General features: G+C 34.7%; 1 protein-coding gene across 2 annotated transcripts in view; it reads left to right on the top strand.

Moving 5' to 3' along the window:
- The window catches only part of LOC100377934 (uncharacterized), a 48,992-nt gene extending 33,829 nt beyond the window's left edge, over positions 1–15,163 (top strand). For both annotated transcript variants that reach the window (XM_085506492.1, XM_085506493.1), the window contains exons 15-20: positions 450–630; positions 7,665–7,795; positions 8,145–8,389; positions 10,551–10,605; positions 11,400–11,536; positions 13,344–15,163. In XM_085506492.1, the coding sequence (XP_085362618.1) occupies positions 450–630; positions 7,665–7,795; positions 8,145–8,389; positions 10,551–10,605; positions 11,400–11,526 (739 nt within the window). In that variant the 3' untranslated portion in view covers positions 11,527–11,536; positions 13,344–15,163. The remainder of the gene's footprint in view (positions 1–449; positions 631–7,664; positions 7,796–8,144; positions 8,390–10,550; positions 10,606–11,399; positions 11,537–13,343) is intronic.
- Positions 15,164–18,594: the final 3,431 nt, after the last annotated feature.

The following is an 18,594-nucleotide window of genomic DNA, read 5'->3' as shown; positions in this document are numbered from 1 at the left end:
AGACTTGAATTTGTTTTCATATTAAAAGCAACAAAAAATTATAACTCTTTACAGTGTTTTATTGTGTATTTTTCCATGCTATACATATCAACATATGCTTGTGGGTCAGATGCATTTGTATAAGTTTAATGTTCATAGCTGCGGCGATCTCTACCCTTTCAAAAATCACAGACAAGCTACTGTATTTATTTTTTGGGATGGAATTTGTTAGTTGATCAGCAAGCAAAACTACCGGTATCTACCAGTCGTGTGTTACTGCATACCATTGAATAACGTATTCATATTCAGTTATATAGATACATATGTATATACCGGTATGTCATGATGTTAAACCTTAGAAAAATGTTACTCTAAAATTGGTACATTCCTTCAGTACGACAATTCTAAATCTGTGGCCTGACCAGCCCAGCATTAATCCATCCTACAGTGCACCATTCTTCTCTCAACAGAGTCCAAGAACTGACGATGAAACTAACGCAGCTGATTGAAGAGAAGAACAACTTGCATTTTCAAGTCAAGAACGGAAGTCGTGGACTCCAAGAGTCAGAAAATCGTTTACTAGATTTACAGACACGTTATCAAGAGCTGGAACGTAAATATTATGAATTAGCAAACAGCCATCTTACTGAGGTAAGCCATTGTTATATATATATCGGAGAGAGCATTACTGTAACTGGCCAGGATGTGCTGTATCAATAATACCGGGTAGTCTTTCTGGACTGGAGACAGCTGTTGTGGCCCAAGGTTGTGCAGCGGAAACGCCCAAGCTTGCAAGGTGTGTTAACCGTTTGACTGTGGGCCGCAAAAGCTGTATCCAGTATATAAAGATATTAAAGTGTATTTTACAATTTTTGTAAAGCGTTTTGTTTTGATTGATGACACTATTGCTGGAGGGTAGGGGTAAGATTTTAGTTAGGGTTAGGGGTGGGGAGTGCAAAAAAACACTATGATGAACACAGACCAGCTCTTTCATAAACTTTAGAAATGTACAGGTTCCACTATTTGATTCAAAATGGCCAACTGGCGGCCATGTTGATTTTATTATGACATAGTGAAAACTTTGAGGCAATCTTTGATTTGGGTCAACAAAACATCTTCTAAAACAGAAAAAGAAAATACAAGTGCTGTGTATGGCACACATCACCAAAACACAGAATTGCAAAAAAAAATAAGTGAGAAACTGGTTTAAATATGAAGCTTACGATAATAAGAAGCAAAACTAGAAAACTGCATACTGTAACATACTTTATTTTAGCTGGAATTAATTTTTGCTGAAATTACTTTTTGGGTGTTTTGTATAGAATTTAATTCTGCTGATTTTTGACTAGTTGTATGTAAAATATAGGAAAACAGGTTTATTCATTGGATTTTATTTTCACTGAATCATTCCTTCATCAAAAATAGCGAAAATTTATTCAAAGTGAAAATAAAGTATTTTACAGTATTTCATTGCTAGATCAAAAACCCATGCTTTTATATGTGAATTTACAATACTATAAATATATAATAGCATACAATAATTTTCTTGAAAAAAAAAGAAAAATCCTTTGTGGATAGACATATCTTACTGGTCGTCCCTGTAACAGTGAGGGTTTATAAAATTTGATATCTGTTTATAAGCAGGATTTCTGAAATTTATATAAAAATGTCTACAAACATTTGTAGACAGTCTGTTAGCACCATAAATTTGAATAGTCAACACCTTTCTATATTTTCCCCCACGACATTTCACCAAGGCCCTTAATGGGGAAGCTTTTATTCCCTGGGATAAACACTGTTAATATGTTGTTTGTTTCTCATCTTAAGCTCTCTATAAAAACACACTGCCCTCTTTGTTTTGAAATTAAAGCAAGGGAGTTATCACAAACGTCTACCCATGAGCCTTTGCGTTATTAGCGTGTGTTTTTATCGTTGCTTAGGACTCAATTCCTGCGCGTACACAGGTGTCAACCTTCCCGCTTTAGTCTAAAAATGAAAAAAATAATATGCCCCCCCCCCTAGTGCTACCGTAAAGTTGCATTTCCACTTAGGTACAGGTATAATTTGACAAAAAACCTGTATAGCTGACAAGTCCATCTTTGGTGGAAGCCTACTAAAACCAAAAATTGCATTCCTTGTTACAGTATGGAGTATATCATTAAATTATGACTTGGTTTAACGATACACTTAGACATTTATGTATGTCTCTTTGAGTGTTCATTTTTTGTCACCGTACACAAAATTAAACCCGCAACATTTTTTCTATTTTGCTTCCAATAATTTATATCAAGACCAGTAGAAAACTATGACTATTTGGTCCAAAAATAGCAACAAAATTCAAGAAAAATACTTAAAAATCTGCAAACTGTTTTATCAATTTTTGGTGGGTACAATTATAGAATTCAAAAGGTAAAGATATGCGCTACTAATAAAACAAGTATGGTACTTATAAACGTGGACGTTTAAATATCTTGACATATGTGCCGTCAGTGACTATGATATTGTTGTTATTAATTGCTATGCCTCTGGGATTTTTCAAAATTCCTACACCGATATTAGCGATGAATTCACACTCACTATTAAACACTTGTATTTTCTTATCAACGCATACATAAATATTGTCAATACTGTCGGTGGCTACTCCCGTAGGCTTGAAATGTTGGTGGCCACCGCGAAACTCAAACGTGACCTCGCCTTCTGGCGTCAGAACCTGAATACGTTGTTCGTCAGTTACCACTATGCGTCCTTTACTATTAATAGCTATGAACTCTGGCCATTTGAACTGGCAGCAGTCTTTGACACCACCGATGGATTTCACGTACTTGAAATCTTTCATCTGGTATAATCGTATACATTGCGCACCCATATCTACTACGTATACTATGCCATTATTGCGATTGATGGCGATGCCACGCGGACACTGTAATTCTTTTCCACCGAAACACTTCAATACTTTCCCATCCTTCTTCTCGCAAACCATCAACTGGGTGTTGTCCATATCCGCGTTTGCTATGAAGTAATTGTTCTTAGCTGATATGGCTACATCTACCGGGGAGACGATCTTTTTGTATCCCGGAAACGTCAACTCTTTTTTGTGTCTATGCAGATCAAAAATTTGAATTTTATCTTTCCCTGCAACCACGATATCACCGTCCTCATCAATGTTCACTCCTCCTAAACTTACATACCCTCTTAATTCCCTCTCCAACTTCATCGCTACCTTTCTTGCTTTTATCTTGACTCCCCTGTGGATACCGTCAAGGTCACTGCTTCCATCTGGGTCTGTCACCATTAGTTGAAGTTTTTCCAGATTTCCATACAGGGTTGTATCAGCTGGGTCAAACTCTGGAAGTGTGGCAGCTTGGTCATCACTTCCTTCTATTGAGTTTGTGTTGGTTATCACTGATTGAAGTTTATCTAGGTTTCCATGCAGGGTCTCATCTTCTGACTCAAACACTGTAAATGTGCCGGTAGAATCATCGCATTCGTCTTCTGAAGCCGTGTCAGTTATCACCGATTCAAACTCCAGACCCAAATCGTCATAGTAACCACTTCCATCTTGTGATGTAGGGTCTGTCAATTCCAATTGAAATTGCCCCATATTATCATTCTGGATCACACCACCAGGCACAAATCCTCTAACTATCTCATCGTGGTCGTCACTTTCATCTGATGATGCTGCTGCTTCCATTTCCCCGGGTTCAAACTGTCCCAGAATTCCCTGCACGATTACACTACCAGTCTCAAACGCTGGAAGTATGCTGTTTTTTTCATTCCAAGTCGTGTGTAGTGATACCATCTTGTCTAACTGAATTATGGTTTCCTCGCTTGTTTTCATCAGCTGTGCAGCACTGCAATAATGTAATATTTCATTTATTGACGTTATCGTACTTGTAAGCTGCTCCTCATTTATTTGATACTGGTGTATTTCTCTTCTGACTGTTTCATTTATTCTATCATAATTTGCCTTCAAATCATCAATGAAGTTTTTTTCTTGTTCTCTTATCAAATCTGTTACTCTGTTTATCGTTTCCATGGAATGTCTTCGTATCAGTTCCTCTTGTTGGGCAAATTGTTTTTCTAATAGTTGAAGTTGATTTGATGCGTCTATTTCGCTTTGTTGATTTTCTATCTGTTTCGCCGTTAATCGTTTGATGTAGTTTTTTGCTGTTCCCGAGAACTGGTCCGCTGCCTCCTGTATGCCCGCAACATCGTGGCTTCTGTGTTCCAATCCCAAACACAAATTACAGATTGGTTCTTTGCATGCATTGCAATAAAGTTGAACCAAGTTTTCTTCATGATGAATGCAATGAATTACAGACAGAGCTATTGAGACATTTTTCGTTTTAGCTTTTTCAAAGTCCTCAGTTGTTAGAGTGTGGTGTTGCCGAGTCGTTGGCAAATTGCCATGAATCAGGTTACCTGTCATACAAAAATCCATGGCACAATCTACACATCTCATTGTTGGTGGGTTCTGTCGACAACAATTGCATATTTTGTCTCCACCCCGCTGCTTTTCCTGTTCTTGAAATTCCATTGTCGAGTTTATTAATACACTCTCGGGAGGCTGTTGAATGCTACTCGCGGAAAGGCGTCGTCGGCAATTGAAACATTCCAGTTCGCCAGGGTCGTTCACCTGTTGTGTCAAACATCGCTGACAAAAAGAATCCTGACAAGATGATATATTGATATCCTCGTAATGCTCCGAAAACTGAGAACAAGTTAGCGAGTTATCGGCAGTCCCGTCTGGTGTATTTGCAGCCATGGTTTGTCGTTTACGGTCCAGACACCACACCTTTGTAGTCTTGTGTCAACAGTATTAGCTTACGTTGTTTTGTTGTGTTGTTCCAACATGCCCTTAAAGATAAGTCACGAGATATGTTGAGACTACTAATAATAGTTAAGGTCACGAGAACTGACCTCGACAATTGTATTACTTACAATTGTTTTATATTAAATTTATTATTCTATTAAATATACAGTATCAAATATATCACCTTTATAATTTGAATTTTTCAGCCATTTTTTTCCCCAAAAGATTTATTCATTAAGATGCACATTCATTTTTTAACCAAACTGAGGAGGTTAAGTGGTGGCATATCCTGATGAAGATTAATAAGCGTCAGATTGCACATTCATAACTTTGAAGTAAAGTTGAAATAAAATAAAATTGTTTATGAATAAAATATTATAGTAGTAGCCAGTTTGAAATATTGTGCATGAGAAAGAAATATGAAAAAATTTTACCAAGTGTTTTTTTATATAACCTTTGAGGTAAATCATTTAGTTCATAGTCTAAGGTCATTTTTTTTTTCTCAAGGACCAGGTTAAAACAAAGAATGACAACATTGTGAATTTCCAGTGGTATCTGTAAATATCACCTGATTTGTTAACTGGTATCTTAGCAACCATAGTATTGGTACACTACATGGTTAAGCAATAACTCAATCAAACCCTTGGGTTCGTAGACTCATCGACTACAAAGCATTGATTGTATTGTGACCTAATGAACTATTGAAGATAAATCACATCGTGACATATGTTGATTTGAATAGTATAGCTGTAAAACTGCTATAGTTCACATTTCTATTGTTATGTTGGTTTCGTGTCAAAGGTATCTTTTACTTTATTGTGAGTTAAAAAAAAATTTTTTTTCAAAGCTGAATTTTAAGAAAAGTGATCAAACACAGTTAGAAAAAAGTATTACTATATTAAAATAGGTAAAATAATTTATGTACTATTGTTTTTTGTGAATGAAGAAGTATCCCCTTTCAAATCTTAAAGTTTTGTTACAGAAATGTTGATTTCTTACATTACATCACAGACAATTTTTTTTTTCGTTCAAATTTGGGTAAATTTGTTTTTTGGGACAAACCAACAAAATGTATGAAACAAATTTGAAATTTTCGCAAAATTTTTTGCAAAAAAGGGCAGACTATGAATGGAACTATTTTGTAGATGGTGCCTGAAGTGGACTTTGGTGCTCAAAGGTTAATAAAAAAATACCACACAATAGTAACACATTAAACAATATAGTTCAATGTACAGTTTGTGCATATTAATTAGGTAATTTGCATATCATTAACCATTTGAGCACCAAAGTTAAATTTTGTTTCCTCTTACAAAATAAAGCTGCATATTAATTGTTTTCATATTTTATTTTCAAATATTTTGATCAAGACCCGTACACTGTATTGGGTCCCTAATTGTATAGAAAAGTGTAGAAAATATACATGAAAAATATATAAAAAGTATATAAAAAGTATATAAAAACGTTGTACTGAAAGGTGGTCAAAAAATATGACATTTGAAGCATGAATTGTGGAATGTAATCTGAAGATATCAATATAGTTTTTGAATGCCATAACTTTACCCACCAAAATGTTGATTTAACCCTTTGCACAATTGTATGTACTTTTCAATAAGTTCTGTTCCAATGGCTTCAGGTCTTGATCATTTTTTTCATTTTTTTGTGAATTGTGACAAAAGTTGACCTTGGTGCACAGTGGGGTTAAGTACACCAAATTTAAACATGTAACTATGCAAATGAAACATTCTGACTTGAAAGGGACAACTTATTATTAGTCCCCGTTCGGACGAAGTCCGAAAACAGGTACTTATAATTCGGTCTCCATCCGTGCGTCTGTGCGTCCGTCCAGAGTCATATCTCACAATCCCCGTGACCAATTCCGTTCATTCTTTGCATGTGCCTAGTTCTTTATGTGAGACATATGCACATGCAGTGGTTTAGCGATTCGATTCAAAATGGCCGACTGGCAGCCATCTTGTTTTTTGAAAATGTTGTATTTTGGACATGCTTTGTCAGTTTTCATTCAAATTTGGCACATACATGTAATTTAGTACATAAATCATACATGTTAGGATACATGTCCCTGACCGTCCGTGAGTTCCTGAGTCCGTCCGTCCGTTCGTCAGTCTGTCCAGAGTCATATTTCAGAATCCTGTGGAACGATTTTTTTCATTCTTTGCATGTGCCTAGTACCTTATGTGGTACATATGCACATGCAGTGGTTTAGCGATTCGATTCAAAATGTCCAACTGGCAGCTATCTTGTTTTTTGAAAAAGTTGTATTTTGGACATGTTTTGTCAGTTGTCATTCAAACTTGGTATATAGATTATACATGTTAGGATACATGTCCATGACGATTTATTTCGCAATTGGATCAAAGATGGTCAACTGGTAGGCATCTTGTTTTTGTTTTTTATGCGGTATCTTGGACGTGCTCTGTCAGTTTTCATTCAAATTTGGCACATACATGTACTTTATACATGTTAGGATGCATGTCCATGACAATTTGTTTCAAAATCTGGCCTTACTACTTCCACAATTTATGTACCATTTTCATTTGTATTTGGCACATACATCATACATATCAGTGTGTTTCTTAATCAGATCAAAGATGACCGAATAACGGCTGTTTTTATTTTTGGCCATTTTACTACTACACGGAACACGTGTTTTGATGTAAATAAACAATCTGTTGTATACGCCACTTGGAACTCGAGTTTCAAGGACACGCTCACGACAACCCCTCCGCTTTAATATGACGAGCTCAGAGAGAACTTTTAACGGGGACTGTGTCATTTTCAATGACTTGTTAATGGTTGACTTAAATTTGAAATCAAGGCATGCAGTAAATGGTTTTATTTTGTTATCATGCAGGACCAGGACACCATGAATAGTACTGCCTTTATAACTCTACAAGACACGTCAATGCTGTCACCAAGGAAACCATCACCAGAACCTAGTGTGATAGAAACGGCACAAAATGAAATTATTGAACTCAACCAGAGGTAAGTAAAAGTGAGGCTGTTGTTAGAAAAACTTGTGTAACCATGCCAACAAGTATAACAAAAATAGCATTCACAAATGACAACACCAAACATAAACTAACATAATTAAATATTCATAAATTTATTTGATTCAGCATATGAATAAATAGACAAAACTTACTGAAATAATTTTGTTAAGGCTTTCTTCAAGTAGACAACTTCTTTGGGATGTGAGATTTCTATCTGATATAAGCGATCTTGAGTCATGCACCACAAACCAGGCAGCACATTAGTTGTCAGTGTTATTGTTTTGTGATACAACGAACAATTGCAGTGACAGTAATCTTTGAAAAATCTTTGGTTCCCATAGACTTGAAGAAACAAAACTCACGCAGTCACAGTTTGTGGAAGATAACGGCAATTCTGAGACTGCATCTATAGAGGAAAGGGAGGGGCCCAAACACTTTGATGAACCGTTAGTTGAAATGCCAGAGGAGATTGAATATAATGAGAGTATACCTCGTGATCTGCCGTCAGAAGAAAACTCTATAACAATTGAATCCAGTGATGACGTGGATGCTTTGTTACCCACCAGGGCGACCACATATACATTAAGTAAGTAAATTATACTTCCAGGATTAATTCAGTTATTTTCAGTCTCGAACATCCGGGCATTTTCACCACCTGGCAACCATCTCCGTAGAAACAAAGGCCGAAAACTCTCAGAAAACGGTACTTTGGGGTTGGTGTTGAGACTCCCCTGAAAAGTGTAACAAGATTAGCCCTACGTGTGTAACATATGTAAATTTGGTTGTTCGGGATTACTTCAAAGTTGAGTTTGTGTTGTTTTCTTGAATTTTCACCGGTTCTTTGCCCGGCGTTCCACAGCAGCGCGTGCAGAGCCCATAGAAATACATGGTACAGTGGTGTGCGTCTTAGCAACTTGGAACGTCAGTGACGTAGCTCCGCTTGAGGATAGTATTCCTGTCATAGATTTCAGTTTGAGAAAGCTTTGAGAATTTTACAATTGTTGCTTCATAGCAAACATAATGTACATATAAATAAGCACACATAACTATGATGTTTATTGACTTTAATAATGAGTAGTGTAGAATGATATAGGTCTGGAAAATAAACACAAATACTTCAGGTGAAGTGCTTATATTTAGTTCACATTTAAATACCCAGAATTTTATTTGCATTCCTGAAAGAGTAGTGTATTACAATTTTTAGCTCCGCTGTCGACTTTGTCGAGCGGAGCTTATCATATGAGTGATTGTCCGTCGTCGTCGTCGTCCGTCGTCGTCGTCCGTGTCAATGTTTTACTTTTTCGACTTCTTCTTGAAAACTACAAGCCTGAATGCTTTGATACTTGGTGTATATGTACCTTGGGTAGACCTCTCTCAGATTTGTTCATTTCATGATGATATCTTCAATTCTCTAATTTTGGTGAATATTTTTGTCATTTTTAGTAAAAAGTGATATTTTCGACTTCTTGTTGAAAACCGCAAGTGCAATTGCTTTGATATTACATATATAGGTACTACATGTGGACCTCTCTCAGATTTGTTCATTTTGTAATGATATCTCTAATTTTGATGAATATTTTTGTCATTTTTGGTAAAAAGTGATATTTTCGACTTCTTGTTGAAAACCGCAAGTCCAATTGCTTTGATATTACATATATAGGTACTACATGTCGACCTCTCTCAGATTTGTTCATTTTGTAATGATATCTTCAATTCTCTAATTTTGGTGAATATTTTTGTAATTTTTGGTAAAAAGTGATATTTTCGACTTCTTGTTGAAAACTGCAAGTCCAATTGCTTTGATATTACATATATAGGTACTACATGTGGACCTCTCTCAGATTTGTTCATTTTGTAATGATATCTTTAATTCTCTAATTTTGGTGAATATTTTTGTAATTTTTGGTAAAAAGTGATATTTTCGACTTCTTGTTGAAAACCGCAAGTCCAATTGCTTTGATATTACATATATAGGTACTACATGTGGACCTCTCTCAGATTTGTTCATTTCATAATGATATCTCTAATTTTGATGAATATTTTTGTAATTTTTGGTAAAAAGTGATATTTTCGACTTCTTGTTGAAAACCGCAAGTCCAATTGCTTTGATATATTATACATATAGGTACTACATGTGGACCTCTCTCAGATTTGTTCATTTTCTAATGATATCTTCTGTTCTTTAATTGCCATGTGCATTGCTAACAGCGGAGCTATCTCAGCCGACAGGCTGCTTGTTTTTTGGTTGATTGGAATCATTTATCCCAATGGCACAAAAAAGTACATGCATTAAATTGTCAGGAAAAAACTACAAACTCATTGCTGGGGGAAAGGTTTTCTAACTTTTTGACCCTAAAAATAGTTTGGCCTAAAATTTGGCAAAAAATTTGTTCAGCAATGAATTGGAGAATTTTTTACGACTAAATTAATGTATGTACAAATGAGAAATTTGGCATAAAGAATATTCTAAACACACGCAAAATTTTTGTTCAAAAAAATAATGTTGGTCTAGGATTTGGCAAAAAATTCATCTTTTGATCTAAAGCAATTTTTTCTTTGCTAAGTTCATGAATTTACTAAATTAAATGTAAATTAAATGGATTTCATCCGCTTATATTAATAATAAAATAAACAACTCTTTCCAAACATGAAAAGATTTTGTGAAATTATTGTAAGTATCATTTCAGGTGATTTGACTACATTATAGGAAGCACTGTCTTCATTGTTTGTCTGTTTCTCTCGTACAGGTCGTAATGTCAACTCGTTTCCATCCCAAGTTGGGAGATGGATTACTGGTAGAAGGTAGGTATTACCCATTATTCATTTTAGTGCAGTCTCATTTAAACATCAACTTTCAAACCATTTGACATTCATTTTAAGAAAAATATTTTACTTTCAGTGAAAACCTTGTTCATTAGACAGAAGCATATTTGCTATATTAGTAGCACATGCATTTACATACATTTCTGAGGTGATTTTTTAGTCAAAATTAGTAATAATTTAATGATTCAGAATACAACACGTACAACTGCTGGTTGAAATCCATGTCTATTGGAGATGCTCTTATAATAAAAAAATCTATCTGTTTTTGAGTATTATGAAAACAGAAAGTTGATTTGTGATCTTTCTCTGTATATGTGATGAAAGTGGGGCACAAGGAAACATTTTTCTTGTCGAGATGTATAAACACCTTGTATTACTCTGTGGGAGATTTCACTCTGCCTGTGGCTGTCTTACATTTCCATTCTATACCTATTGGGGGCGCTCTACAATCTGTCTCTGGTCTTCATATGCATACTGCATGATATCAACACGTGTTCATGGATGTTTTTAATTTTCATCGTACAAACTTTGGATTATTTGTTAAATGAAATAAAACACTCAAGTATCATTTTGGTAAAAAAACAAAGGGACTCAAAATGTTCAATACAACTGATCCTCGTTCTTATGGTATGCATCAAATAGTCTGAAGGAAAACTTATTTTTATTTCTCCTGCATTACCAAGTGTAATTAGCATATCCAGTGACATTGTTAAAGTGTTTCTCAAAATTCTAAAGTTTTTTTCTCTGTAATTTTTCATTATTTTTACCTTCAGTACACCAAAACAACCAGCTATCAGTGAGGGTAGCTCTATTGCAGGGGCAGTGTCATCTGCTATTTATTTTATTCCTGGATTGTTTGTTTCTGATGAAGTCGAAGAAACCTCGTCAGATTCAGAGTAAACACTGTAGTGTAAGTATATGGCAAAAAGTTTACCCCCGCTTATCCAATCAATTTGTAGTATTCAATGTTTTTATTCTTCATTGAAGTGTGAGAATAAATATGACATCATATCCACATCAACATGCATTAAGTTCAACATTCACACACAAATATGGCTTCACCACATAAATTACATCACACAACCATCACATCACACAACCATCACACCACATGACATCACACCACATGACATCACACCACATGACATCACAACACGTAATGACATCACAACACATAATGACATCACAACACATAATGACATCACAACACATAATGACATCACAACACATGACATCACAACACATAAATTACATCACAACACATAAATTACATCACAACACATAAATGACATCACAACACATAACATCACACCACATAGTGAAATCACACCACATAATGACATCACACCACATAATGACATCACACCACATAATGGCATCACACCACATAATGGCATCACACCACATAATGGCATCACAGCACATAATGACATCCTACCACATAATGACATGCTACCACATAATGACATCACAACACATAATAAAATCACAACACATAATAAAATCACAACACATAATAAAATCACAACACGCATATCACATCACCCAAAGATAATATCACATAATGACATGACATCACACCACACAAAAAATGCCATAACAACAAATATTTCACACCACGCAATTATGAAGTCCCCATACATCTGCCAGTTTACTGCCATTGTATTTTAGCCCAATATTTTTTTTTTCGGTGAGAGGGTGGGGGGGGGGGGAATCATTTTATTTGCCATACTGCAATTTCTACCATGTGTTAGATATATCTTAGGTCAATTGTAATAAGATGACAAACTAAAAAAAAAATGCAACTTTTCTAAACTTTCATACAAAACTTGACCTGGTAGGAAAACATCCAACCTTATATGTGTCGTGATATATTCTTATTCTGATGTTATATATGCATGTATTCATAGTGGGCAGCATGATGCATTATGGGTATACAGTCAGTAGATTATATAGGCTGTCGTACATCAAATGTGAGTGTAGCATAGCATGTTTGTTTGTTCCTGCAAATGTTTTATGGATTTATTTCTCTTAGTGGAGAACAACATGCTGAATATGTCACTTCCTGATTCGCAAGGTCTATTTTGTTTGTGTGCCAGGCGACAAAAAGTGCCCAATGTTGTGCATCAATGTTGTATCTCCTTCCTATCTTTATTTTATGTGTAAAAATTGTCAGTACAAGTACTGACGGTGTGTTTTGTCACAGGTCAAATTCCATGTTTGGGACAATGTGACAGAGATGTGGGATCATCTCCATATCATAATGCCAATATAGTGCACTGTCCCCAATTCTCAGGAATGGATATCCAGGCATTTTTCCACCGCCTGACCTGAAAAACAAAAGCTGACAACTCTCAGGATACTGTACTTTCAGCTAGTTGTCAAGACTCTTCTGAACAATATTACCCCAACATAGGCATTATAGATAAATTTTGTTGCTCAGGATTACCTCAAATACGAGTTTGTTTGAGTTTTCATGACTTTAGCTGTTTTCACCGACTCCTTCCACCAGTGTTCCACAGCAGCTACCACATAGCCCAGAGTGCACGATGAAGCAACGTAGAACATTCTGTGATGTAGCTCCGCCCCCGAGAATACTGGTAATTCAGCATTGATAGGAAAGGCTAGATTCTTTAAAGGGACCATGTTTCTATTTTACAATTTAGATGTTTTTAAATTAGGCAGTAACATAATGTTTTTCTATTTATATCTTTTAGGAGGTTCTGTTATCGCTTCTTTCATACCAAACCAATTTTACGACTTTCCATTCTGATGTATTGCATCGCATTGCACGTCTTCTCGCTCTACTTGTATATTTACTGCTAACAGAGTCTTCCAACCCCCCCTGTCAGTGGTACGACCCACCAATGACTTCAAGATACTTCAGTTTCAGGAAGATCCCATTGTGAACTAGGAGCACCAAGTGCTGTGTGAGGAGGTGCATTTACACTGATTTTATTAAGGAAAAAAAGACGTGCTTCCCTATGTAAAGCCTTTGTCAAGAAATATTCCATTCAGAAAAACACAGGGGAGGAGGCTTACATTTTATGAGCATTCACAACAGCTCAAGTGGATAATGATGTATTTGACTATTTGCTACACTGGAATTTTCCATTTTACTTTAGGGGTAGGCATCGTGGTACAATTACAGGGTGACTGATGGGTAATACTCCCACATCGTCCATTCTTGCAGTGTAAATTTACATGGTGCTTATTGTTGCTATAATAATTGTTTTAAAACTTAAAATGTTGTTAATTGCATAGACTAAATATCTTTCTCATATCATGCTCACCCCCCTCTTTATAAAATGACTTTGACCCACTGCCAGATTTTTTTTATTTCAATACTCTGTATGAAGAAAATTGATGAAACACAAAGTTGTGAAATGATGAAATCAACGTATATATTTATTCTATATATGTCACATGTTGTAATGTGCCCCACACATCTGACTTTATGTTGCGGTTTGTATGGTCCCATGCAACATACACAATACAGGCAAATAGCATTGTTTAGATGTTTAAATTTAAATGTTCTACACGATGAGTCTATATACCAAAATACCAAAGTCAAGTTTGTTCTCTTTCACAAAATAAATTTCTCCAATGTTTTTTTTTTTAATTTTTTAATTTTAATCAAGACTCATGTCCATCTAATCCAAAAGACATAAAAACATTTCACAAAAATTTTGGCGGGAAATTAAGAATGTGAATGGTTAAGTTTATGACACGGATATTATGTTCGTGGTTACAAACGTTGGAGTCTATATTTATGAGTTGAATTGAAATAAACTTTTGCCCGAAAACTTAAATTTCATTTCAAAATCATTCTACAAAAATCACATTGTTTTAATTTTAACGTGAAATGGTCCCAAGTAATTCTACTTATTCTGTCATTTATTATTTTTTCCATTTGAGTGATTAGCCCCTCTCTCTCCCCCGATTATAATGGTTCATCCCATATGTTGCTTATACTTATAAACGTATAGTCTACACCATTGTGCCTGATGGTGGCTCTAACTTAGTATGTATATATTTTGATTTTGTGGCCATCGGACAAAATTTGAGTAAATTTTCAGTTTTTACTCACAAAAATTGGCTATTTTTGTCCCATTCTACTGAAGGAAAGTGCAGCCTATAAATGTACTATTTCGTGACTTTCTGATGGAAAAATGGAATTGGTGGTGAAAACATTAATGCATGTTCAGAGACGGGTGATAGAAATATTGATGTGTAGATGTATCTATTTGCATGTTTTCATTTTAAAGGAGTTTTGCTCCGAGGGCATTTTAGTTGATAATTTTTAATATTTTTAGTTTGGCATAATACATATGTAATATTAAGTGTATATATTGATATATATTAATATGTAGGAGAGGTGTGGGGAAATATGGTATCACAGAGAGTAGATTCAATCTGTATTATATTTGGAGTGTTACCTCAACAAAATGGTGGTCAATGTACAGTTAGGACTAGATGTGGCTAACACTTGTTTTGACTATTAAAATTGTGGCTGTTTGTTTGAAAGTATGAAAAATTCATAAATTAACTTCAAATTTGTTTTGAGATATTCAAAATGGCCACTTGAATTGAATGCCTGTGTTTATAATGAACTCTAAACTGGGAATATTATTTTTCTCCCATCAGGTTCCGGTAAAATCATTTCTATTTGTTTTTTTAGGTCACTACATGTTCCCAAATTGTATATACGCGACTATGAATATATTACAGCAGTAATTGTGTGTCAAAATTATGGATATAAATTATGTGTTAAGATTTCGTCCACAAAATATCGAATAGACAAACTGGAAACCCACATGCACCAATAAACAAGAATTAACACCGAGGTAAATCACTAAGTCATTGTTTCCTAGGAATAAATATGTTTGTCATTAATTATTTAATGGGATCTTCCACTCGGCAAAACACAGAGAAGTTATTGTTTTTTGAAAGGTTAGCCGCATCTATCTCTTTAACCTAAAGAATGATTCTGGTATTAAATGTACATGACCTACCAAACTAATGGAAATAATTATGATACATTTAAATTAATAATTTGTGCAATTTAAAGATACACATACTTGATTTACAAAAAACTTATGCTTATGAGAATAAAATAATTTTAATTCTTGTAATACTGGTTGTTTTGTTCTTTTATTAGTCCCCGTTCGGACGAAGTCCGAAAACAGGGACTTATAATTCGGTCTCCGTCCGGAGTCATATTTCAGGATCCTTTGACCAATTCCATTCATTTTTTTGCATGTGCCCAGTACTTTATGTGGGACATATGCACATGCAGTGTTTTAGCGAACGATTCAAAATGGCCGACTGTTTTGTTTTTTGAAAATGTTGTATTTTGGACATGCTTTGTCAATTTACATTCATACCTGGTACATAGATTATACATGTTAGGATACATGTCCATAACAATTTCTATTGCAATTGGATAAAAGATGGCCGACTGGCAGCCATCTTGTTTTTTTTAATTGTGATATCGTGAACGAGCTTTGTAAGTTTTCATTCAAATTTGGCACATACTTTATACATGTTAGGATAAATGTCCATGACAATTTGTTTTAAAATCGAATCAAGGATGGCCGATTGACAGCTATCTCACTTTTTAGCCTTACTACTATATTTCCAAGATTTATGTACCATTTTCATTCGTATTTGGCGCATACATCATACATGTCACTTTGTTTCATAATCAGATCAAAGATGGCAGAATAACGGCTGTTTTTATTTTTGGCCATATTACTATGTCTCTGTCACCCATGTATCATTTTCATTGATAATTAGCATGTTATAAATGGATATATGTACATGTCAATTCAATTTGCAATTTGATAAAATATGGCCGACTGGCGGCCATCTTGTTTGTTCAAAATGTGATTACTTGGACATGCTTTCACTTGTGATTTATGTTTTTCTTAAACCGGAGGGGTCATCACGCAACATGTGTTTGAATCTGCTGTATACGCCACTTTGGACTCAAGTTTCAAGGACACGCTCGCGACAGCACATCCACTTTAATATGATGAGCACAAAGAACTTTCGAAAATTTAACGAGGACTGTGTCATTTTCAATGACTTGTTTGAATAGATATTCAGTTCAGTTTTCTTTTCCTCTATGCTAATTATATTGTGGTAATTGCCTTATATGGTGAGAAAGTGTTGCGTAATACATTCAATTGATATAATAGGAAATCTGCATAAATTCTTTATCCACTGCACGGTATAGCATGGTAACTTCAGATGTATTTTGTAGTTCAGCGAGGCTTACAAATGCACATAATTGTAGAAAAAGGTTGGGATGGCTACGCAATTCAGAACAGCAATAATGCGCTTAATACCACGGTTGAATTCGATATGAATTTATTATCCAAATGTCTCGAACAAATGTCAATTTACTTATGCTGGGTATAAACGCAATTCCGGTTACAGTTCAGAAAGCATTCATACATATCGTCAATACAGTTATCGTTTATTAAAAAACATGAGGTTAGCATGGGTGACAGCAAATAAAAATCAAGGAAAGCTTAGAAAGAACTCCCGTGTGCTGAGAGTATTGAAGACACATTAAAAATTAATTCAAAATTACTAGTACATGAGATATTGATGGAAAAGCTGAAAACTAATTATGTAAATCAGGTAACTAATATGAACAGAACAGAACAAAAACAAATATGAATTATTATGCTAATTAGAGAATTAATATGAACAAATTTTAACCCAAAATTAATCAGGCCTGTCTATTGTCCTAGAGCATTTATGTACCAAATTTTATTCAAATGTGATGATCAGTAATTGAGATATCAGTGTTAATTAATTATGTTAATTAGGTGATTAATAAGCATAAATATTTACCAAAAACTAATTGGGTTTCTGCATAGTTCTCTTTAAAAGTTTCATTAAAATCCAATTTGTGGTTCTTTATATATCAGTGAAACATTATGCAAATTAGGTAATTAATATCCAATTAAAACTAATCAGGTGTCTGCATAATCCTATGACATCTATGTACCTAGTTTTATTGAAATATGATGATTACTACTTGATATATCAAAAGCTGAAAATTAATTAATTATGCAAATTAGGTAATTAATATGTACCGTACTCATATTACCCTAAAAACTATCGGGTATGTGCAGTGTCCTATGACATCTATGTACCAAGTGTCATTGAAATGTGATGATTACTACCTGAAATATCAAAAGCTGAAAATTAATTAATTATGCAAATTAGCTAATTAATATATACTGATATTACCCCAAAAGCTATGAGGTTTGTGTAGTGTCCTATGAAATCTATGTACCTAGTTTTATTGAAATGTAATGATTAGTACTTGAGATATCAGTGGAAAAGCCGAAAATTGATTAATTATTATGCAAATTAGGTAATTAATATTGTACAGATTTTTACCCAAAAGTAATCAAATCTGCACATTAGTTTGGAGCATCTGTGTGCCAAGTTTCATCAAAATCCAATGAGTGGATCTTTAGATATCAGTGGAACAGCTAAAAATTAGCTAATTATCATGCAAATTAGGTAATTAATATGCATGGATTTTTACCCAAACCTAATCAAATCAGCGGATTGGCCCAGAGCATCTATGCACCAAGTTTCATCAAAAACTGATGTATGGTTTTTGAGATATCAGTGGAACAGACGGACACACACACACACACTAACTGCAAAGACTCCCTTTTTGTGCTTCGCACACGGGAGTCAACAATTCGACTGGCTTCTCGAAACGCAAGTCTTGCATTAACGTCCTTTTCAGTATGCTGTGTCTTATAGTCGTTGGTGGCGCTATACTATAAAACATTCCCCAAGATTTACGACAAATCTTACAATAATACTGATGAAGAAGTATACACTGTTCATACAAGCTATATTGTAACAGAGAAAATTTTATCTATGTCTGCAATACATAATTTTTTCTACAAATTGCTCCAAAAATAGCAC

Source organism: Saccoglossus kowalevskii, chromosome 12 (assembly GCF_978046115.1).
Source record: "Saccoglossus kowalevskii chromosome 12, keSacKowa6.1, whole genome shotgun sequence".
Classification (NCBI taxonomy): Eukaryota; Metazoa; Hemichordata; class Enteropneusta; family Harrimaniidae; genus Saccoglossus; species Saccoglossus kowalevskii.
This window is presented reverse-complemented; position numbering and strand designations above follow the sequence as displayed.